Source organism: Coregonus lavaretus (assembly GCF_964263955.1).
Source record: "Coregonus lavaretus genome assembly, contig: HAP1_SCAFFOLD_926, whole genome shotgun sequence".
Classification (NCBI taxonomy): domain Eukaryota; kingdom Metazoa; phylum Chordata; class Actinopteri; order Salmoniformes; family Salmonidae; genus Coregonus; species Coregonus lavaretus.
In genome coordinates this window covers 95,092-120,000 of record NW_028160270.1, presented here as the reverse complement: position 1 = coordinate 120,000, position 24,909 = coordinate 95,092, and the positions used below count along the sequence as shown (strand labels likewise).

Here is a 24,909-nt window from a genome sequence, read left to right as displayed (position 1 = left end):
ATAGGGCCCTAGTCCATGAACTTGTCATAAATCAACATAGGATATGCCCCCCCCCCCACTGGACTCAAATATATATATATATCTTGGAAATGTAAGCAAGGTTTGAGCTTCTTCAGTCTGTGTCATAAAGTGGAGACTTTTCTGTGTCTCTTTCAGAGTGAGTGACACATTGACTTTATATAGTGTACCAAGAGTTGTTTCCTCGCTTACGGCCATACCAGCCTGAATACGCCCGATCTCGTCTGATCTCGGAAGCTAAGCAGGGTCGGGCCTGGTTAGTACTTGGATGGGAGACGGCCTGGGAATACCAGGTGCTGTAAGCTTTTTGTCCCAGTAGAGCGTGCTCTTGTGTCATGGAGCAACTGCCTTTTATTTATCACCCTAATAATATCATGGATTGTTATTGGACTAAATGCAGTTTGTGTGTGCTGCCCTGCCCTGACCTGATCAAATCAAATAATGGACATTGCGTTTTCCTCCAAATGTAGGCAGTACATGCAGCCTTTGTTTTAGTCTAGGAGACTGTCAATGTCTGTAGTCCATTAGGGCACTATAAAATCCCTTCAATGTTTTGCCTGATTCCGTTAATTCCCAAGTTCCCTTTTCTCCGTTTAGATTTCCCCGTTGACCGTTTGTCCTTGTTTTGGCAGGTTTTTTGCTCTCAAAAGTACACCTTTTTAATAGCAAAACAGCACAATTGGATGTTCTATGTCCACAACAATGTTTAAACCCTATCAGGTGACCATTTTTGAGGTCTGGGAAAAATGTAAGACATTTAGATTTTGGGGTGTAGTTACCCTTAAATGCAAGCGTGCACCAGGAAGAGACCTTTGTTTGGTTAAGCGGTGTTGCTGTAGAACAAATGACCACTGGAGTGATGCAAATGATCACAGTATAATTCTGCCAGGCAGGCTACTTTGTAGTTAATATTTACTTGCGAAGGTTTTGGGGGAAAGCCATTCCTTCCCTACCAGAAGAAGGTTATCATTAGCATCATCGCTAACGGCTACACAAAGTGTAGACATACTCGCGCACCGCACACATGCACACAGACAGGGGCATTCCTGTGCCCTTTTAGAAAGTTCATGGAAATACCAATCACTGATGCATTTTGTTCATGTCTTATGATTGACTTGGGCAAATGAATGCGTTTTCTAACAAGTTGAATAGATTTAGTTGATTTCCTACTAAGTTCAATAAATGTTTGAATATTGTTGAATTTCGGTTTAATGTCTGGATTCCGTGATTCGGTCCGCAACGCCTATTTTATAGGGCCCTAGTCCATGAACTTGTCATAAATCAACATAGGATATGCCCCCCCCCCACTGGACTCAAATATATATATATATCTTGGAAATGTAAGCAAGGTTTGAGCTTCTTCAGTCTGTGTCATAAAGTGGAGACTTTTCTGTGTCTCTTTCAGAGTGAGTGACACATTGACTTTATATAGTGTACCAAGAGTTGTTCCCTCGCTTACGGCCATACCAGCCTGAATACGCCCGATCTCGTCTGATCTCGGAAGCTAAGCAGGGTCGGGCCTGGTTAGTACTTGGATGGGAGACGGCCTGGGAATACCAGGTGCTGTAAGCTTTTTGTTCCACTAGAGAGTGCTCTTGTGTCATGGAGCAACTGCCTTTTATTTATCACCCTAATAATATCATGTCTTTTATTGGACTAAATGCAGTTTGTATGTGCTGCCCTGCCCTGCCCTGATCAAATTAAATAATGGTCAGTGCGTTTCCCTCAAAATACATGTATCATGGAGCAACTGCCTTTTATTTATCACCCTAATAATATCATGTATTTTTATTTGACTAAATGCAGTTTGTATGTGCTGCCCTGCCCTGGTCAAATTAAATAATAGACAAAGCGTTTCCCTCAAAATATAGGCAGTACATTCAGCCTTTGTTATTAGTCGGTTCATTAAGATGCACGGAAATTCGAATCGCTGGTAAATTTTGTTAATGTCTTTATATAGTGTACCAAGAGTTGTTTACTCGCTTACGGCCATACCAGCCTGAATACACCAGATCTCGTCTGATCTCGGAACCTACGCAGGATTGGGCCTGGTTAGTACTTGGATTGGAGACCTCCTGGGAATACCAGGTGCTGTAAGCTTTTTGTTCCACTAGAAAGTGCTCTTGTGTCATGGAGCAACTGCCTTTTATTTATCACCCTAATAATATCATGTATTTTATTGGACTAAATGCAGTTTGTATGTGCTGCCCTGTCATGCCCTGATCAAATTAAATAATAGTCAGTGCGTTTCCCTCAAAATACATGTATCATGGAGCAACTGCCTTTTATTTATCACCCTAATAATATCCTGTATTTTTATTGGACTAAATACAGTTTGTATGTGCTGCCCTGCCCTGGTCAATTTAAATAATAGACAGTGCGTTTCCCTCAAAATATAGGCAGTACATTCAGCCTTTGTTTTTAGTCGGTTCATTAAGTTACACGGAAATTTGAATCGATGGTAAATTTTGTTAATGTTTTTATATAGTGTACTAGGAGTTGTACCTGCGCTTACGGCCATACCATCCTGAATATGCCTGATCTCGTCTGATCTCGGAAGCAAAGCAGGATTGGGCCTGGTTAGTACTTGGATAGGAGACCGCCTGGGAATAACAGGTGCTGTAAGCTTTTTGTTCCACTCACCTTTCAATGCCTTAGCTTTGAAATGTAAATGTTTATACATATTCAGATTGAGTTATCTTTCTAAAATGTGTATAGTATGCCAAGTTATTTAGCTACATGTATTTACCACTGCAGCATGGAGAAAGTCAAGAGGAAGCAATGGAGTGAGGTGGACATGTTCCATGCCATGGAGGACTGCGGGGCAGGGATGGCTATCCGCCAGGCTGCCAAGGTTAGGCATCTTTTGTTTTTAGGAGATTACCATGTGTATGTGAATTTTATCTGCTAGTAACAGTTTTCTTTTCTTATCTACCAAGGTGCATGGTGTACCTCGGCAGACCCTGGCGGACAGGCTGAGCGGCCGGGTGACCCATGGTTGTCGCAGTGGACCACCCACATTGCTTGCACCAGAGGATGAAAAGTCTCTGGTGCAGTACTGTATCTACTGCGCCAGCCATGGGTTCCCCTTCACCAGACAGAGGCTGATGAAATACACAGACAAAATCCGCAGGTATTTGGTGTTCTATGTGTTTATGTATGTAGAATGCTGGACTGACTGTTATCAATGTGTGTGATGTAAATGTGGATGTGTATGGTGATGCCAAAACAAACATTTTCATCCTGGATGGACAATTATATATTCTATTCTATTGTAGGTTTCGGCACCCAGGGGAAACAATCCCACCACTGGGGAAGAGGTGGTGGGAAATGTTCAGGAGGAGGCACAAGAACCTAAGCATGAGGAGGCCGGACACCCTGGACAGGGGGAGAGCTGAGTGTGCCACACGTCCGACGATGGACACCTTCTTCACTTCTTATGAGAAGCACTTGGAGGAGAGTGGGTTGAGGGAGAAACCCAGACAAATCTATAACTGCGATGAGTCTGGGTTTCGTAGCGACCAGAGCAGGCACAAAGTGCTGGCTCCCCGGGGCGCAAAACACGTGTACCAGCAGGCTCCGGGGACCAAGGAGCACATCACAGTGCTGGCCTGCTTCAATGCAACTGGGGAGGACATCCCCCCGTTTATCATCTACCCCAAGTGTTTCCCCGGTGGCCACTACACACTGGGAGGCCCCCCCCAAGCCTTGTATGGACGGTCAAGCAGTGGCTACATTGACGGGGACCTGTTCAGGAAGTGGTTTCAGCACTTCATTAAGTATGCAGTGAAAGAGCGCCCTCTCCTTCTCCTCTTTGATGGGCACAAGAGCCACATGGACCCGGAAGTGCTCGCGGTGGCACTAAGGGAAGGGGTTATACTTCTTTGTCTTCCACCACACTGCACCCATGTCCTGCAGCCGCTGGACGTGGCATACTTTGGCCCTTTAAAGGCTGAGTTCTCCAAGGTAGCTGGAGACCTTAGCCATTTTGACCACTCCTACATGGTAAACAAATCAGAATTTGCCAGAGTATTCCGCTACCCGTACCAGCGATGCAAGGACATGCGCTATGTGGTGGAAGGGTTTAAGAAGTGTGGCCTCTTCCCTTTTGACCCTTCAGCCATTGATGGGTCCCGTTTAATGCCGTCTCGGACCCTACCGGGTCCCAACACCGCCTCTACTGGAACCAGCAGCACTGTGCCATCCATCAGCACCTCCTCCCCAGCGACCACAGGAGGACCCTCAGCCCCTGCCCCAGTCCCAGCCGCTGCTCCAGTCCTATCCCTAGCTCTAGAAGAGCACCCCCTAATAGAGGGTGGGCTGATAGCGAAGGACCTGGGGCACATCCTTACTGTCCTGAAGTATCGGCTGGACCGATACAGAAGACTCCCTGTGGTCGCCACATGCCTCACCGGGGAGGAATACACGCGCCAGTGGCAGGAGAGGGGTGAGAAGGAGAGGGCCGAGGCAGAGGAGAAAGAGCGTCGGGCAGCCCTCAGAACACAGAGGGCACAGGAGAGGGCTGCCATGGATGAGACCATTGACGCCATCGCCTCTGCTGGACCCCCTGCTGGAACCACTCCTGACAGCTGCATCACCACTGCCAGTGCCTCCCAGTGTGCAACACCTGTAGGAGCCGCCGGAGTCCCCAGCTGCAGAAGAAGGCCACATGCCTACTCCCCCGGCCACACCATCGTCGGCCCCTCAACCCCACCATTACAAACACCAGCTCCTCCAAGCCATCGTCGGCGGTTTTGTCCACCACCACCACGATGCACACCACCCCCCATGTCTGTCACCACCAACACGGCCTCCTCTGGACCAACTGCCTCCTCCGTCTCCCCTGGTCACACCACCATAGCAGCCTCGTCTGATGTCCCTGCCCCCCGAAATTTGAATACCACCACCTCCACAGGTAAACACATGTTAAAATTACGAAAAAATGACTGTTTGTTATCTGTTTTATAAAACAGCAATGTAAAAAAAATATATATATATATCTTTATATATCTACAGTAAATAGCACCAGCCCTCAAGTCATCTCCGCCTCCTCCAAAACCTCTGCAGCTTCCTCCAGAGGTATTGATGTAAAAAAGTTGAAAAGGGTTTTCATGCAACATGCTCTCTAACACCACTTTTTCTCAAACTGCAGCACAGAAAAGGAAGAGAAAAGCTACACCGGTCACATCTGTCACACCACCCATGGCACCACTCTCAGGTACTTCATAATCTGTTTTTCTCGCTCTCTCAGTTGTATCAATTACTATTGTTGTTGAAGAACTTCTACATTTTACAAAACCATATTAATCAATTTGTATTATTATTTAATTTTTTATAAAAGAAGACACCACCTGCTGTGCTCGCTGCGGGGAGCGTGATCCGCCTGCAAGCTCCTCTCAGGAGTGTAGATCCGAGGTGCCATGGGTGTGCTGTGACTTTTGCCAGCACTGGTTCCACTGCAGGTGTGTGCAGTGGGATCCAGAGGTAGCGGTGGAGCTGGATTTTTATTGTGATTTTTGTGACAATATAGGGATGGAGGTCGAGATTTAATTGTTTGTTTTGTTTGTGTTCATATGAAATTATTTATTTGTTCAAAAAAATAAATGTCTAAAATATAATATATATATTTATTGAACCCATCTTGTGTATTTCTTCCTTTACTTTCCAAGTGCACCTCTGCAACACAAACTCCAACAGTGTTTTCATTGTTTTATGTTAATGCACATAACTGAAATTAAAGTGTATTTGATGTAAATTATTAATACTCATATTTCATTTGGTTACAACATGGAATATGTTGGTGAAGAACCATTTTTTATGAGTCCACAAGAGGGCGCACCGGGCTACGCAATGAAAAGTTGACAGGCAAGTCATTATTTTTTACCTGAAGACTAGCCAACTAGTCAACTATCTAGTAAACACTTCGGGTACGTGGTTGGTGTCTCTTTTTTCAACAAAATTAAACGGATATATCTTGTAATTGAACAAAATAGTAAGGTGGCCAATAACTGGGGGCCGTATGCCGATAATACGGGACGTATTTTTTTGCTAAACAGCTTATCAAAAGCTGACAACAGTAGTATTTCCAATGAAATGTCAAACTTGCTAATTGCTAACCCGTTAGCTAACATTTTTACGACACCAATAATCACAAAACATTGAAGGCTTGATCACAAGATAACACTGTTGAAGGTAATATATTTCTTAAACGCTGTTGAATATGCCGATAATACGGGATTCTACGCTATACTTATTTACTGCTAGCTAAGGGTTAGCGTGCTAGCTAAGGGTTAGCGTGCTAGCTAAGGGTTAGCGTGCTAGCTAAGGGTTAGCGTGCTAGCGATGCTAACGATGCTAGCTATGTTGGCAAGCTAGCTAATAAGTTTAGCATAATTGGTAAACATGTCTTTGATTCAGAATACATCAATACACTGTGGTTAACCCAATGTTACATGCATTGGAAAATAAAATTGCTAGTGTAACTTGAATTGGTTTACAAGCTAGCTAGAAAAGCCAGTTCCTTTTCATCTGTTTTGTCAAGCTATAAGCCTGCATGTGTGCTAAAATATTTAATTAAATCCCCTCATTAAATTAATATATTTAAGTTGCATCAGTTTTTTATAGCCCTTTCTTACCCAAATACCATTTTTTCCGTTGGAATAATTTGGATGAAAATAAGAAATATGTGAAAGGAAATAAGTGACCAGATTTTGTTATTGAAAACCCTGGACATTCACTTCTTTAAAAAATAAATATATATACAGACATTGCCAGATTCTTTAACCAAATCCCTATTTCCTACACTAATTTTTTAAGATCGAAAACAAAATGGAAGATAAGAGTCCAGGAAGCTACAAAGCAACCATTCGAGACACCCTTCCTCCAAACCTGCCCACATCAGTCTGACAGCTGATTATTACATAATGCGGAGCTGTAGTAAACTGGGACATGCCGGGCATATCCAACTCGGCACTAAGGGTGGAGGGGGGTGCACAGACGCAGGGTGGCCGCTAGGTGGGTGACTCAAAGCGGTGTGCTCGTCATGCTTCGACATGTCAAGGGAGGTTAGTAATCTGGCTTCAGCCCTACACCGGCGTCAACAGCCGGAGCAATGCTAGCCCTGACATGTCTTTCCGAGCCTATTTAAATCCCGGGGAGACGGGGAAGTGGTTCCTACTGCTAGCCCTACACCGGCGTCAACAGCCGGAGCAATGCTAGCCCTGACATGTCTTTCCGAGCCTATTTAAATCCCGGGGAGACGGGGAAGTGGTTCCTACTGCTAGCCCTACACCGGCGTCAACAGCCGGAGCAATGCTAGCCCTGACATGTCTTTCCGAGCCTATTTAAATCCCGGGGAAACGGGGAAGTGGTTCCTACTGCTAGCATCCGAGCTGAAGCACTTTATGTACAGAATATGAAGGGTGTATTATAGAGATGTGTGTGTGTGTGTATAAGGGACGTCTACTCTTTAGTACTTCTATTTATTTAGATAGGTAAGCTTGTTTCTGTCTTCCAAAGCTTGTCTTGACGTGTATGTAATTGTATACTTTTATAAGGCATTGCATGTTAACTTTGACATTTTAAATGTATTTTTTGCTCTACTCTTCAACAGGTGAAAGACAGAATGGCAGAGAATTGTGAGAGAATGTCAGAATGGCATAGAACTGGTTCCCAAATAAATACGTTGGACAATGAGAAACTTGTAAGTATTAACTTAAATAGCTCTCCCTCTCTCTCTCTATCACACATTTTACATCATATTTGTTTACAATGACATTGAATCTAAAATAACGTTTTTGTTTTATGTGCTATTTTTTCCCAGGTACGACCAAAAGAGAAACTGCACATCTTATTACAGCAGGCAGGTGCAGACAAAGACGTTTTCACCATGAAAGAGGTATGAAGTGACTTGACAGCTGGCTGTCTTTGTTGCCTGTACCCTGCTGATATAGAAACCACACGTCTTTGGCTCAACTTTAGTTAATCAAGTTATTGTTTGCGTGAAGCAGACAGATGAAAACCGTTAAGACCCTCAATGGACATTATATCCCAGACTTTTCAGTTTCCATAATATTTTCTAGTCTCATATTTTAATTAAGTTAAATATTTGATGTTGTGAATTTCCAATTGCAGTATATCTTAGTTTACTCCTAGAATAGTGGATATTAGTTCATTTCTAAGGAAGGAATAGTTACTCTTCATGTGTTGTTAGCAGCCAAACTACTGGTATAGAAGTTGTGTAGGTGTTGCCTCTGGATTCTTCTCCACATAGTTAGATTTACACTAGTTTCACTATTGGTTGTCGCTTTCATCAACTAAGTACTACATACAGTAGATGCTCTCAAAAAATATAAAGGCTTTTGTCTTGGTTCTGTTGTTTTTCCTGTTGATATACTGTTTTACCTACTTTAGTTGAATGAACTGATTGTCACTCTAGATAAGAGCATCTGCTAAACTAGAATACAAATGCACTGTCATTTACTTATTTTAAACATAAATGGTGAGCTATGATTGGCTAGCAGGTCCCCTTGGTTTTGAAGACATGTCACACAGCTTTGGGGAGAATTGTCAGGGGGTCTATCTGTCTGTGAGGAAGTCTGAGTCATAGAGAGAGATTGGTGTTTATCTTAGTTAGAATGTTAGAACATTCAGTCACCTCTTGACTTCCTCTCTGACTCACTGGGGTTCAAATGGACCTCTGGGATGTCAAACTAGTCTGGGACTCCTTCCTCTCTGACTCACTGGGGTTCAAATGGACCTCTGGGATGTCAAACTAGTCTGGGACTCCTTCCTCTCTGACTCACTGGGGTTCAAATGGACCTCTGGGATGTCAAACTAGTCTGGGACTCCTTCCTCTCTGACTCACTGGGGTTCAAATGGACCTCTGGAATGTCAAACTAGTCTGGGACTCCTTCCTCTCTGACTCACTGGGGTTCAAATGGACCTCTGGAATGTCAAACTAGTCTGGGACTCCTTCCTCTCTGACTCACTGGGGTTCAAATGGACCTCTGGGATGTCAAACTAGTCTGGGACTCCTTCCTCTCTGACTCACTGGGGTTCAAATGGACCTCTGGAATGTCAAACTAGTCTGGGACTCCTTCCTCTCTGACTCACTGGGGTTCAAATGGACCTCTGGGATGTCAAACTAGTCTGGGACTCCTTCCTCTCTGACTCACTGGGGTTCAAATGGACCTCTGGAATGTCAAACTAGTCTGGGACTCCTTCCTCTCTGACTCACTGGGGTTCAAATGGACCTCTGGAATGTCAAACTAGTCTGGGACTCCTTCCTCTCTGACTCACTGGGGTTCAAATGGACCTCTGGGATGTCAAACTAGTCTGGGACTCCTTCCTCTCTGACTCACTGGGGTTCAAATGGACCTCTGGAATGTCAAACTAGTCTGGGACTCCTTCCTCTCTGACTCACTGGGGTTCAAATGGACCTCTGGAATGTCAAACTAGTCTGGGACTCCTTCCTCTCTGACTCACTGGGGTTCAAATGGACCTCTGGGATGTCAAACTAGTCTGGGACTCCTTCCTCTCTGACTCACTGGGGTTCAAATGGACCTCTGGAATGTCAAACTAGTCTGGGACTCCTTCCTCTCTGTTGTTCATCAGGGAGACAGTTATCTCAGACTGAGAGGCTGCATTGATGCTTTAGTTTATAGGGTGTTGAGTGTTTAACTGGTCCACATTGATTGCTGGAGAATATGTTTACAGTCTGTGTAATCTGCTTTTATGATAAGGAACTGATGCCTTCATGGCAGTGATCAATCACAATAGCCTCCTGTCAGCTAGAGAAGTATATGGGATGGAGTCATATATTTCTACTCAGTACAGTGATCATGTGTCTTATCAGTTGCCTGTCTAAAATGGGACCCAGAATACTCTTATTCTGTTGTCTGGATCAGTATGGGATGAGGTGTATCGACTAGACTGGGACAGAACTGTCTGGATCAGTATATGGAGAGAGGGTATCAACTAGACTGAGACAGAACTGTCTGGATCAGTATATGGAGAGTAACGACTAGACTGGGACAGAACTGCCTGGATCAGTATGGGATGAGGTGTATCAACTAGACTGGGACAGAACTGCCTGGATCAGTATATGGAGAGTATCAACTAGACTGGGACAGAACTGCCTGGATCAGTATGGGATGAGGTGTATCGACTAGACTGGGACAGAACTGCCTGGATCAGTATATGGAGGGAGGGTATCGACTAGACTGAGACAGAACTGCCTGGATCAGTATATGGAGAGTATAAACTAGACTGGGACAGAACTGCCTGGATCAGTATGGGATGAGGTGTATCGACTAGACTGAGACAGAACTGCCTGGATCAGTATGGGATGAGGTGTATCGACTAGACTGAGACAGAACTGTCTGGATCAGTATATGGAGAGTATCAACTAGACTGAGACAGAACTGCCTGGATCAGTATGGGATGAGGTGTATCGACTAGACTGAGACAGAACTGCCTGGATCAGTATATGGAGGGAGGGTATCAACTAGACTGAGACAGAACTGTCTGGATCAGTATATGGAGAGAGGGTATCGACTAGACTGAGACAGAACTGTCTGGATCAGTATATGGAGGGAGGGTATCGACTAGACTGAGACAGAACTGTCTGGATCAGTATATGGAGAGTAACGACTAGACTGGGACAGAACTGTCTGGATCAGTATATGGAGAGTAACGACTAGACTGGGACAGAACTGTCTGGATCAGTATATGGAGAGTAACGACTAGACTGAGACAGAACTGTCTGGATCAGTATATGGAGGGAGGGTATCGACTAGACTGGGACAGAACTGCCTGGATCAGTATGGGATGAGGTGTATCAACTAGACTGGGACAGAACTGGCTGGATCAGTATGGGATGAGGTGTATCAACTAGACTGGGACAGAACTGTCTGGATCAGTATATGGAGGGAGGGTATCAACTAGACTGGGACAGAACTGTCTGGATCAGTATATGGAGAGAGGGTATCAACTAGACTGAGACAGAACTGTCTGGATCAGTATGGGATGAGGTGTATCGACTAGACTGAGACAGAACTGCCTGGATCAGTATATGGAGAGAGGGTATCGACTAGACTGGGACAGAACTGCCTGGATCAGTATGGGATGAGGTGTATCGACTAGACTGAGACAGAACTGTCTGGATCAGTATATGGAGGGTATCAACTAGACTGGGACAGAACTGCCTGGATCAGTATATGGGATGAGGTGTATCAACTAGACTGGGACAGAACTGCCTGGATCAGTATATGGAGGGAGGGTATCGACTAGACTGAGACAGAACTGTCTGGATCAGTATATGGAGGGAGGGTATCGACTAGACTGGGACAGAACTGCCTGGATCAGTATGGGATGAGGTGTATCAACTAGACTGAGACAGAACTGTCTGGATCAGTATGGGATGAGGTGTATCAACTAGACTGGGACAGAACTGCCTGGATCAGTATATGGAGGGAGGGTATCAACTAGACTGAGACAGAACTGTCTGGATCAGTATGGGATGAGGTGTATCAACTAGACTGAGACAGAACTGTCTGTTCAGTATATGGAGGGAGGGTATCGACTAGACTGGGACAGAACTGTCTGGATCAGTATATGGAGAGAGGGTATCAACTAGACTGAGACAGAACTGTCTGGATCAGTATATGGAGGGAGGGTATCAACTAGACTGAGACAGAACTGTCTGGATCAGTATATGGAGAGAGGGTATCAACTAGACTGAGACAGAACTGCCTGGATCAGTATATGGAGGGAGGGTATCAACTAGACTGAGACAGAACTGTCTGGATCAGTATATGGAGAGAGGGTATCAACTAGACTGAGACAGAACTGTCTGGATCAGTATGGGATGAGGTGTATCGACTAGACTGAGACAGAACTGCCTGGATCAGTATGGGATGAGGTGTATCAACTAGACTGGGACAGAACTGCCTGGATCAGTATGGGATGAGGTGTATCGACTAGACTGAGACAGAACTGTCTGGATCAGTATGGGATGAGGTGTATCAACTAGACTGAGACAGAACTGTCTGGATCAGTATATGGAGGGAGGGTATCAACTAGACTGGGACAGAACTGCCTGGATCAGTATATGGAGAGAGGGTATCGACTAGACTGAGACAGAACTGCCTGGATCAGTATATGGAGAGTAACGACTAGACTGGGACAGAACTGCCTGGATCAGTATATGGAGGGAGGGTATCGACTAGACTGAGACAGAACTGTCTGGATCAGTATATGGAGGGAGGGTATCGACTAGACTGGGACAGAACTGTGTGGATCAGTATATGGAGGGAGGGTATCGACTAGACTGAGACAGAACTGTCTGGATCAGTATATGGAGGGAGGGTATCGACTAGACTGGGACAGAACTGTCTGGATCAGTATATGGAGGGAGGGTATCGACTAGACTGAGACAGAACTGTCTGGATCAGTATATGGAGGGAGGGTATCGACTAGACTGAGACAGAACTGTCTGGATCAGTATATGGAGGGAGGGTATCGACTAGACTGGGACAGAACTGCCTGGATCAGTATATGGAGGGAGGGTATCGACTAGACTGGGACAGAACTGCCTGGATCAGTATGGGATGAGGTGTATCAACTAGACTGAGACAGAACTGTCTGGATCAGTATGGGATGAGGTGTATCAACTAGACTGGGACAGAACTGCCTGGATCAGTATATGGAGGGAGGGTATCGACTAGACTGGGACAGAACTGCCTGGATCAGTATATGGAGAGAGGGTATCGACTAGACTGAGACAGAACTGCCTGGATCAGTATATGGAGAGTAACGACTAGACTGGGAAAGAACTGCCTGGATCAGTATATGGAGGGAGGGTATCGACTAGACTGAGACAGAACTGTCTGGATCAGTATATGGAGGGAGGGTATCGACTAGACTGAGACAGAACTGCCTGGATCAGTATATGGAGGGAGGGTATCGACTAGACTGAGACAGAACTGTCTGGATCAGTATGGGATGAGGTGTATCAACTAGACTGAGACAGAACTGTCTGGATCAGTATATGGAGGGAGGGTATCGACTAGACTGAGACAGAACTGTCTGGATCAGTATGGGATGAGGTGTATCGACTAGACTGAGACAGAACTGCCTGGATCAGTATATGGAGGGAGGGTATCGACTAGACTGAGACAGAACTGTCTGGATCAGTATGGGATGAGGTGTATCGACTAGACTGGGACAGAACTGTCTGGATCAGTATATGGAGGGAGGGTATCGACTAGACTGAGACAGAACTGTCTGGATCAGTATATGGAGGGAGGGTATCGACTAGACTGGGACAGAACTGTCTGGATCAGTATATGGAGGGAGGGTATCAACTAGACTGGGACAGAACTGTCTGGATCAGTATATGGAGAGAGGGTATCAACTAGACTGAGACAGAACTGTCTGGATCAGTATGGGATGAGGTGTATCGACTAGACTGAGACAGAACTGCCTGGATCAGTATATGGAGGGAGGGTATCGACTAGACTGAGACAGAACTGTCTGGATCAGTATGGGATGAGGTGTATCGACTAGACTGAGACAGAACTGTCTGGATCAGTATATGGAGGGTATCAACTAGACTGGGACAGAACTGCCTGGATCAGAATGGGATGAGGTGTATCAACTAGACTGGGACAGAACTGCCTGGATCAGTATATGGAGGGAGGGTATCAACTAGACTGAGACAGAACTGTCTGGATCAGTATGGGATGAGGTGTATCAACTAGACTGGGACAGAACTGCCTGGATCAGTATGGGATGAGGTGTATCAACTAGACTGAGACAGAACTGTCTGGATCAGTATGGGATGAGGTGTATCAACTAGACTGGGACAGAACTGCCTGGATCAGTATATGGAGGGAGGGTATCGACTAGACTGAGACAGAACTGCCTGGATCAGTATATGGAGAGAGGGTATCGACTAGACTGAGACAGAACTGCCTGGATCAGTATATGGAGAGTAACGACTAGACTGGGACAGAACTGCCTGGATCAGTATATGGAGGGAGGGTATCGACTAGACTGAGACAGAACTGTCTGGATCAGTATATGGAGGGAGGGTATCGACTAGACTGAGACAGAACTGCCTGGATCAGTATGGGATGAGGTGTATCAACTAGACTGAGACAGAACTGCCTGGATCAGTATGGGATGAGGTGTATCAACTAGACTGGGACAGAACTGTCTGGATCAGTATGGGATGAGGTGTATCGACTAGACTGAGACAGAACTGCCTGGATCAGTATATGGAGGGAGGGTATCGACTAGACTGAGACAGAACTGTCTGGATCAGTATATGGAGGGAGGGTATCAACTAGACTGAGACAGAACTGTCTGGATCAGTATATGGGGGGTGGGTATCAACTAGACTGGGACAGAACTGTCTGGATCAGTATATGGAGGGAGGGTATCAACTAGACTGGGACAGAACTGCCTGGATCAGTATATGGAGGGTATCAAGTAGACTGAGACAGAACTGCCTGGATCAGTATATGGAGGGTATCAACTAGACTGGGACAGAACTGCCTGGATCAGTATATGGAGGGTATCAACTAGACTGAGACAGAACTGCCTGGATCAGTATATGGAGGGAGGGTATCGACTAGACTGAGACAGAACTGCCTGGATCAGTATATGGAGAGAGGGTATCGACTAGACTGAGACAGAACTGCCTGGATCAGTATATGGAGAGAGGGTATCAACTAGACTGAGACAGAACTGTCTGGATCAGTATATGGAGGGAGGGTATCGACTAGACTGGGACAGAACTGGCTGTATCAGTATATGGAGAGAGGGTATCAACTAGACTGAGACAGAACTGTCTGGATCAGTATATGGAGGGAGGGTATCGACTAGACTGAGACAGAACTGTCTGGATCAGTATATGGAGGGAGGGTATCGACTAGACTGAGACAGAACTGTCTGGATCAGTATATGGAGGGAGGGTATCGACTAGACTGGGACAGAACTGGCTGTATCAGTATATGGAGAGAGGGTATCAACTAGACTGAGACAGAACTGTCTGGATCAGTATATGGAGGGAGGGTATCGACTAGACTGAGACAGAACTGCCTGGATCAGTATATGGAGAGAGGGTATCGACTAGACTGAGACAGAACTGCCTGGATCAGTATATGGAGAGTAACGACTAGACTGGGACAGAACTGCCTGGATCAGTATATGGAGGGAGGGTATCGACTAGACTGAGACAGAACTGTCTGGATCAGTATGGGATGAGGTGTATCGACTAGACTGAGACAGAACTGTCTGGATCAGTATATGGAGAGAGGGTATCGACTAGACTGAGACAGAACTGCCTGGATCAGTATATGGAGAGAGGGTATCAACTAGACTGGGACAGAACTGCCTGGATCAGTATATGGAGAGAGGGTATCAACTAGACTGGGACAGAACTGTCTGGATCAGTATATGGAGAGAGGGTATCGACTAGACTGGGACAGAACTGTCTGGATCAGTATATGGAGAGAGGGTATCAACTAGACTGAGACAGAACTGTCTGGATCAGTATATGGAGGGAGGGTATCGACTAGACTGAGACAGAACTGTCTGGATCAGTATGGGATGAGGTGTATCGACTAGACTGAGACAGAACTGTCTGGATCAGTATATGGAGGGAGGGTATCGACTAGACTGAGACAGAACTGTCTGGATCAGTATATGGAGAGAGGGTATCAACTAGACTGGGACAGAACTGTCTGGATCAGTATATGGAGAGTAAAGACTGAGACAGAACTGTCTGGATCAGTATATGGGGGGAGGGTATCGACTAGACTGAGACAGAACTGCCTGGATCAGTATATGGAGAGAGGGTATCAACTAGACTGGGACAGAACTGTCTGGATCAGTATATGGAGAGAGGGTATCGACTAGACTGGGACAGAACTGTCTGGATCAGTATATGGAGGGAGGGTATCGACTAGACTGAGACAGAACTGTCTGGATCAGTATATGGAGGGAGGGTATCGACTAGACTGAGACAGAACTGTCTGGATCAGTATGGGATGAGGTGTATCGACTAGACTGAGACAGAACTGTCTGGATCAGTATATGGAGGGAGGGTATCGACTAGACTGAGACAGAACTGTCTGGATCAGTATATGGAGAGTAACGACTAGACTGAGACAGAACTGTCTGGATCAGTATATGGAGGGAGGGTATCGACTAGACTGAGACAGAACTGCCTGGATCAGTATATGGAGGGAGGGTATCAACTAGACTGAGACAGAACTGTCTGGATCAGTATATGGAGGGAGGGTATCGACTAGACTGGGACAGAACTGTCTGGATCAGTATATGGAGAGAGGGTATCGACTAGACTGAGACAGAACTGTCTGGATCAGTATATGGAGGGAGGGTATCAACTAGACTGGGACAGAACTGCCTGGATCAGTATATGGAGGGAGGGTATCAACTAGACTGGGACAGAACTGCCTGGATCAGTATATGGAGAGTAACGACTAGACTGAGACAGAACTGTCTGGATCAGTATATGGAGGGAGGGTATCGACTAGACTGAGACAGAACTGCCTGGATCAGTATATGGAGGGAGGGTATCAACTAGACTGAGACAGAACTGTCTGGATCAGTATATGGAGGGAGGGTATCGACTAGACTGGGACAGAACTGTCTGGATCAGTATATGGAGAGAGGGTATCGACTAGACTGAGACAGAACTGTCTGGATCAGTATATGGAGGGAGGGTATCAACTAGACTGGGACAGAACTGCCTGGATCAGTATATGGAGGGAGGGTATCGACTAGACTGGGACAGAACTGCCTGGATCAGTATATGGAGGGAGGGTATCGACTAGACTGGGACAGAACTGCCTGGATCAGTATGGGATGAGGTGTATCAACTAGACTGAGACAGAACTGTCTGGATCAGTATGGGATGAGGTGTATCAACTAGACTGGGACAGAACTGCCTGGATCAGTATATGGAGGGAGGGTATCGACTAGACTGGGACAGAACTGCCTGGATCAGTATATGGAGAGAGGGTATCGACTAGACTGAGACAGAACTGCCTGGATCAGTATATGGAGAGTAACGACTAGACTGGGACAGAACTGCCTGGATCAGTATATGGAGGGAGGGTATCGACTAGACTGAGACAGAACTGTCTGGATCAGTATATGGAGGGAGGGTATCGACTAGACTGAGACAGAACTGCCTGGATCAGTATATGGAGGGAGGGTATCGACTAGACTGAGACAGAACTGTCTGGATCAGTATGGGATGAGGTGTATCAACTAGACTGAGACAGAACTGTCTGGATCAGTATATGGAGGGAGGGTATCGACTAGACTGAGACAGAACTGTCTGGATCAGTATGGGATGAGGTGTATCGACTAGACTGAGACAGAACTGCCTGGATCAGTATATGGAGGGAGGGTATCGACTAGACTGAGACAGAACTGTCTGGATCAGTATGGGATGAGGTGTATCGACTAGACTGGGACAGAACTGTCTGGATCAGTATATGGAGGGAGGGTATCGACTAGACTGAGACAGAACTGTCTGGATCAGTATATGGAGGGAGGGTATCGACTAGACTGGGACAGAACTGTCTGGATCAGTATATGGAGGGAAGGTATCAACTAGACTGGGACAGAACTGTCTGGATCAGTATATGGAGAGAGGGTATCAACTAGACTGAGACAGAACTGTCTGGATCAGTATGGGATGAGGTGTATCGACTAGACTGAGACAGAACTGCCTGGATCAGTATATGGAGGGAGGGTATCGACTAGACTGAGACAGAACTGTCTGGATCAGTATGGGATGAGGTGTATCGACTAGACTGAGACAGAACTGTCTGGATCAGTATATGGAGGGTATCAACTAGACTGGGACAGAACTGCCTGGATCAGTATGGGATGAGGTGTATCAACTAGACTGGGACAGAACTGCCTGGATCAGTATATGGAGGGAGGGTATCAACTAGACTGAGACAGAACTGTCTGGATCAGTATGGGATGAGGTGTATCAACTAGACTGGGACAGAACTGCCTGGATCAGTATGGGATGAGGTGTATCAACTAGACTGAGACAGAACTGTCTGGATCAGTATGGGATGAGGTGTATCAACTAGACTGGGACAGAACTGCCTGGATCAGTATATGGAGGGAGGGTATCGACTAGACTGAGACAGAACTGCCTGGATCAGTATATGGAGAGAGGGTATCGACTAGACTGAGACAGAACTGCCTGGATCAGTATATGGAGAGTAACGACTAGACTGGGACAGAACTGCCTGGATCAGTATATGGAGGGAGGGTATCGACTAGACTGAGACAGAACTGTCTGGATCAGTATATGGAGGGAGGGTATCGACTAGACTGAGACAGAACTGCCTGGATCAGTATGGGATGAGGTGTATCAACTAGACTGAGACAGAACTGCCTGGATCAGTATGGGATGAGGTGTATCAACTAGACTGGGACAGAACTGTCTGGATCAGTATGGGATGAGGTGTATCGACTAGACTGAGACAGAACTGCCTGGATCAGTATATGGAGGGAGGGTATCGACTAGACTGAGACAGAACTGTCTGGATCAGTATATGGAGGGAGGGTATCAACTAGACTGAGACAGAACTGTCTGGATCAGTATATGGGGGGAGGGTATCAACTAGACTGGGACAGAACTGTCTGGATCAGTATATGGAGGGAGGGTATCAACTAGACTGGGACAGAACTGCCTGGATCAGTATATGGAGGGTATCAAGTAGACTGAGACAGAACTGCCTGGATCAGTATATGGAGGGTATCAACTAGACTGGGACAGAACTGCCTGGATCAGTATATGGAGGGTATCAACTAGACTGAGACAGAACTGCCTGGATCAGTATATGGAGGGAGGGTATCGACTAGACTGAGACAGAACTGCCTGGATCAGTGTATGGAGAGAGGGTATCGACTAGACTGAGACAGAACTGCCTGGATCAGTATATGGAGAGTAACGACTAGACTGGGACAGAACTGCCTGGATCAGTATATGGAGGGAGGGTATCGACTAGACTGAGACAGAACTGTCTGGATCAGTATATGGAGGGAGGGTATCGACTAGACTGGGACAGAACTGGCTGTATCAGTATATGGAGAGAGGGTATCAACTAGACTGAGACAGAACTGTCTGGATCAGTATATGGAGGGAGGGTATCGACTAGACTGAGACAGAACTGCCTGGATCAGTATATGGAGAGAGGGTATCGACTAGACTGAGACAGAACTGCCTGGATCAGTATATGGAGAGTAACGACTAGACTGGGACAGAACTGCCTGGATCAGTATATGGAGGGAGGGTATCGACTAGACTGAGACAGAACTGTCTGGATCAGTATGGGATGAGGTGTATCGACTAGACTGAGACAGAACTGTCTGGATCAGTATATGGTGAGAGGGTATCGACTAGACTGAGACAGAACTGCCTGGATCAGTATATGGAGAGAGGGTATCAACTAGACTGGGACAGAACTGCCTGGATCAGTATATGGAGAGAGGGTATCAACTAGACTGGGACAGAACTGTCTGGATCAGTATATGGAGAGAGGGTATCGACTAGACTGGGACAGAACTGTCTGGATCAGTATATGGAGAGAGGGTATCAACTAGACTGAGACAGAACTGTCTGGATCAGTATATGGAGGGAGGGTATCGACTAGACTGAGACAGAACTGTCTGGATCAGTATGGGATGAGGTGTATCGACTAGACTGAGACAGAACTGTCTGGATCAGTATATGGAGGGAGGGTATCGACTAGACTGAGACAGAACTGTCTGGATCAGTATATGGAGAGAGGGTATCAACTAGACTGGGACAGAACTGTCTGGATCAGTATATGGAGAGTAAAGACTGAGACAGAACTGTCTGGATCAGTATATGGGGGGAGGGTATCGACTAGACTGAGACAGAACTGCCTGGATCAGTATATGGAGAGAGGGTATCAACTAGACTGGGACAGAACTGTCTGGATCAGTATATGGAGAGAGGGTATCGACTAGACTGGGACAGAACTGTCTGGATCAGTATATGGAGGGAGGGTATCGACTAGACTGAGACAGAACTGTCTGGATCAGTATATGGAGGGAGGGTATCGACTAGACTGAGACAGAACTGTCTGGATCAGTATGGGATGAGGTGTATCGACTAGACTGAGACAGAACTGTCTGGATCAGTATATGGAGGGAGGGTATCGACTAGACTGAGACAGAACTGTCTGGATCAGTATATGGAGAGTAACGACTAGACTGAGACAGAACTGTCTGGATCAGTATATGGAGGGAGGGTATCGACTAGACTGAGACAGAACTGCCTGGATCAGTATATGGAGGGAGGGTATCAACTAGACTGAGACAGAACTGTCTGGATCAGTATATGGAGGGAGGGTATCGACTAGACTGGGACAGAACTGTCTGGATCAGTATATGGAGAGAGGGTATCGACTAGACTGAGACAGAACTGTCTGGATCAGTATATGGAGGGAGGGTATCAACTAGACTGGGACAGAACTGCCTGGATCAGTATATGGAGAGTAACGACTAGACTGAGACAGAACTGTCTGGACCAGTATATGGAGGGAGGGTATCGACTAGACTGAGACAGAACTGTCTGGATCAGTATATGGAGAGAGGGTATCGACTAGACTGGGACAGAACTGTCTGGATCAGTATATGGAGAGTAACGACTAGACTGGGACAGAACTGTCTGGATCAGTATATGGAGAGTAACGACTAGACTGGGACAGAACTGTCTGGATCAGTATTTACATTTACATTTTAGTCATTTAGCAGACGCTCTTATCCAGAGCGACTTACAGTTAGTGAATTATTATTTTTTCATACTGGTCCCCCGTGGGAATCGAACCCACAACCCTGGCGTTGCAAACGCCATGCTCTATCAACTGAGCTACATCCCTGCCGGCCATTCCCTCCCCTACCCTGGACAACGCTAGGCCAATTGTGCGCCACCCATGAGTCTCCCGGTCGCGGCCGGCTGCGACAGAGCCTGGATTCGAACCAGGATCTCTAGTGGCACAGTTAGCACTGCGATGCAGTGCCTTAGACCACTGCGCCACTCAGGAGACTGTGTATATGGAGTGTAACGACTAGACTGGGACAGAACTGTCTGGATCAGTATATGGAGAGTAACGACTAGACTGAGACAGAACTGCCTGGATCAGTATATGGAGAGTAACGACTAGACTGAGACAGAACTGTCTGGATCAGTATATGGAGAGTAACGACTAGACTGAGACAGAACTGTCTGGATCAGTATATGGAGAGTAACGACTAGACTGGGACAGAACTGTCTGGATCAGTATATGGAGAGTAACGACTAGACTGGGACAGAACTGTCTGGATCAGTATATGGAGAGTAACGACTAGACTGGGACAGAACTGTCTGGATCAGTATATGGAGAGTAACGACTAGACTGGGACAGAACTGTCTGGATCAGTATATGGAGGGAGGGTATCCACTAGACTGAGACAGAACTGTCTGGATCAGTATATGGAGGGAGGGTATCAACTAGACTGGGACAGAACTGTCTGGATCAGTATATGGGGGGAGGGTATCGACTAGACTGGGACAGAACTGTCTGGATCAGTATATGGAGAGAGGGTATCGACTAGACTGAGACAGAACTGTCTGGATCAGTATATGGAGGGAGGGTATCGACTAGACTGGGACAGAACTGTCTGGATCAGTATATGGAGGGAGGGTATCGACTAGACTGGGACAGAACTGTCTGGATCAGTATATGGAGAGAGGGTATCGACTAGACTGAGACAGAACTGTCTGGATCAGTATGGGATGAGGTGTATCGACTAGACTGAGACAGAACTGTCTGGATCAGTATATGGAGGGTATCAACTAGACTGGGACAGAACTGCCTGGATCAGTATGGGATGAGGTGTATCAACTAGACTGGGACAGAACTGCCTGGATCAGTATATGGAGGGAGGGTATCAACTAGACTGAGACAGAACTGTCTGGATCAGTATGGGATGAGGTGTATCAACTAGACTGGGACAGAACTGCCTGGATCAGTATGGGATGAGGTGTATCAACTAGACTGAGACAGAACTGTCTGGATCAGTATGGGATGAGGTGTATCAACTAGACTGGGACAGAACTGCCTGGATCAGTATATGGAGGGAGGGTATCGACTAGACTGAGACAGAACTGCCTGGATCAGTATATGGAGAGAGGGTATCGACTAGACTGAGACAGAACTGCCTGGATCAGTATATGGAGAGTAACGACTAGACTGGGACAGAACTGCCTGGATCAGTATATGGAGGGAGGGTATCGACTAGACTGAGACAGAACTGTCTGGATCAGTATATGGAGGGAGGGTATCGACTAGACTGAGACAGAACTGCCTGGATCAGTATGGGATGAGGTGTATCAACTAGACTGAGACAGAACTGCCTGGATCAGTATGGGATGAGGTGTATCAACTAGACTGGGACAGAACTGTCTGGATCAGTATGGGATGAGGTGTATCGACTAGACTGAGACAGAACTGCCTGGATCAGTATATGGAGGGAGGGTATCGACTAGACTGAGACAGAACTGTCTGGATCAGTATATGGAGGGAGGGTATCAACTAGACTGAGACAGAACTGTCTGGATCAGTATATGGGGGGAGGGTATCAACTAGACTGGGACAGAACTGTCTGGATCAGTATATGGAGGGAGGGTATCAACTAGACTGGGACAGAACTGCCTGGATCAGTATATGGAGGGTATCAAGTAGACTGAGACAGAACTGCCTGGATCAGTATATGGAGGGTATCAACTAGACTGGGACAGAACTGCCTGGATCAGTATATGGAGGGTATCAACTAGACTGAGACAGAACTGCCTGGATCAGTATATGGAGGGAGGGTATCGACTAGACTGAGACAGAACTGCCTGGATCAGTGTATGGAGAGAGGGTATCGACTAGACTGAGACAGAACTGCCTGGATCAGTATATGGAGAGTAACGACTAGACTGGGACAGAACTGCCTGGATCAGTATATGGAGGGAGGGTATCGACTAGACTGAGACAGAACTGTCTGGATCAGTATATGGAGGGAGGGTATCGACTAGACTGGGACAGAACTGGCTGTATCAGTATATGGAGAGAGGGTATCAACTAGACTGAGACAGAACTGTCTGGATCAGTATATGGAGGGAGGGTATCGACTAGACTGAGACAGAACTGCCTGGATCAGTATATGGAGAGAGGGTATCGACTAGACTGAGACAGAACTGCCTGGATCAGTATATGGAGAGTAACGACTAGACTGGGACAGAACTGCCTGGATCAGTATATGGAGGGAGGGTATCGACTAGACTGAGACAGAACTGTCTGGATCAGTATGGGATGAGGTGTATCGACTAGACTGAGACAGAACTGTCTGGATCAGTATATGGTGAGAGGGTATCGACTAGACTGAGACAGAACTGCCTGGATCAGTATATGGAGAGAGGGTATCAACTAGACTGGGACAGAACTGCCTGGATCAGTATATGGAGAGAGGGTATCAACTAGACTGGGACAGAACTGTCTGGATCAGTATATGGAGAGAGGGTATCGACTAGACTGGGACAGAACTGTCTGGATCAGTATATGGAGAGAGGGTATCAACTAGACTGAGACAGAACTGTCTGGATCAGTATATGGAGGGAGGGTATCGACTAGACTGAGACAGAACTGTCTGGATCAGTATGGGATGAGGTGTATCGACTAGACTGAGACAGAACTGTCTGGATCAGTATATGGAGGGAGGGTATCGACTAGACTGAGACAGAACTGTCTGGATCAGTATATGGAGAGAGGGTATCAACTAGACTGGGACAGAACTGTCTGGATCAGTATATGGAGAGTAAAGACTGAGACAGAACTGTCTGGATCAGTATATGGGGGGAGGGTATCGACTAGACTGAGACAGAACTGCCTGGATCAGTATATGGAGAGAGGGTATCAACTAGACTGGGACAGAACTGTCTGGATCAGTATATGGAGAGAGGGTATCGACTAGACTGGGACAGAACTGTCTGGATCAGTATATGGAGGGAGGGTATCGACTAGACTGAGACAGAACTGTCTGGATCAGTATATGGAGGGAGGGTATCGACTAGACTGAGACAGAACTGTCTGGATCAGTATGGGATGAGGTGTATCGACTAGACTGAGACAGAACTGTCTGGATCAGTATATGGAGGGAGGGTATCGACTAGACTGAGACAGAACTGTCTGGATCAGTATATGGAGAGTAACGACTAGACTGAGACAGAACTGTCTGGATCAGTATATGGAGGGAGGGTATCGACTAGACTGAGACAGAACTGCCTGGATCAGTATATGGAGGGAGGGTATCAACTAGACTGAGACAGAACTGTCTGGATCAGTATATGGAGGGAGGGTATCGACTAGACTGGGACAGAACTGTCTGGATCAGTATATGGAGAGAGGGTATCGACTAGACTGAGACAGAACTGTCTGGATCAGTATATGGAGGGAGGGTATCAACTAGACTGGGACAGAACTGCCTGGATCAGTATATGGAGAGTAACGACTAGACTGAGACAGAACTGTCTGGACCAGTATATGGAGGGAGGGTATCGACTAGACTGAGACAGAACTGTCTGGATCAGTATATGGAGAGAGGGTATCGACTAGACTGGGACAGAACTGTCTGGATCAGTATATGGAGAGTAACGACTAGACTGGGACAGAACTGTCTGGATCAGTATATGGAGAGTAACGACTAGACTGGGACAGAACTGTCTGGATCAGTATTTACATTTACATTTTAGTCATTTAGCAGACGCTCTTA

The 24,909-nt window shown here is 46.3% G+C and overlaps 2 protein-coding genes across 4 annotated transcripts in view; both read left to right on the top strand.

The window, feature by feature from the left end:
• The window catches only part of LOC311121958 (plexin-A2-like), a gene marked incomplete at its 3' end in the record, with an annotated part of 123,335 nt that overhangs the window by 4,544 nt on the left and 93,882 nt on the right, over positions 1–24,909 (top strand). The window contains exons 2-3 of the mRNA XM_084196386.1: positions 7,631–7,720; positions 7,841–7,915. The remainder of the gene's footprint in view (positions 1–7,630; positions 7,721–7,840; positions 7,916–24,909) is intronic.
• Positions 4,071–5,653, top strand: LOC311121961 (uncharacterized protein). Of its 3 annotated transcripts, none has more exons than XM_084196392.1 (4): positions 4,071–4,933; positions 5,035–5,097; positions 5,171–5,236; positions 5,363–5,653. In XM_084196392.1, exons 1-4 carry the CDS (start codon positions 4,081–4,083, stop codon positions 5,566–5,568), a joined length of 1,188 nt encoding a protein of 395 aa, XP_084052518.1. In that variant the 5' UTR covers positions 4,071–4,080; the 3' UTR covers positions 5,569–5,653. The 3 variants fall into 3 exon arrangements, with proteins under 3 accessions (XP_084052518.1, XP_084052517.1, XP_084052519.1); XM_084196391.1 differs by having other exon boundaries at positions 5,360–5,653; XM_084196393.1 differs by lacking the exon at positions 5,035–5,097 and having other exon boundaries at positions 5,360–5,653.

Excerpts from the sequence above, each read along its gene's own strand:
- LOC311121961 (XM_084196391.1), top strand. The coding sequence starts at position 4,081 with ATGCGCTATGTGGTGGAAGGGTTTAAGAAGTGTGGCCTCTTCCCTTTT. Across the intron at positions 5,098-5,170 it reads CTCTGCAGCTTCCTCCAGAG|CACAGAAAAGGAAGAGAAAA; the intron begins GTATTGATGTAA and ends CTCAAACTGCAG. Across the intron at positions 5,237-5,359 it reads ACCCATGGCACCACTCTCAG|AAGACACCACCTGCTGTGCT; the intron begins GTACTTCATAAT and ends TTTTTATAAAAG.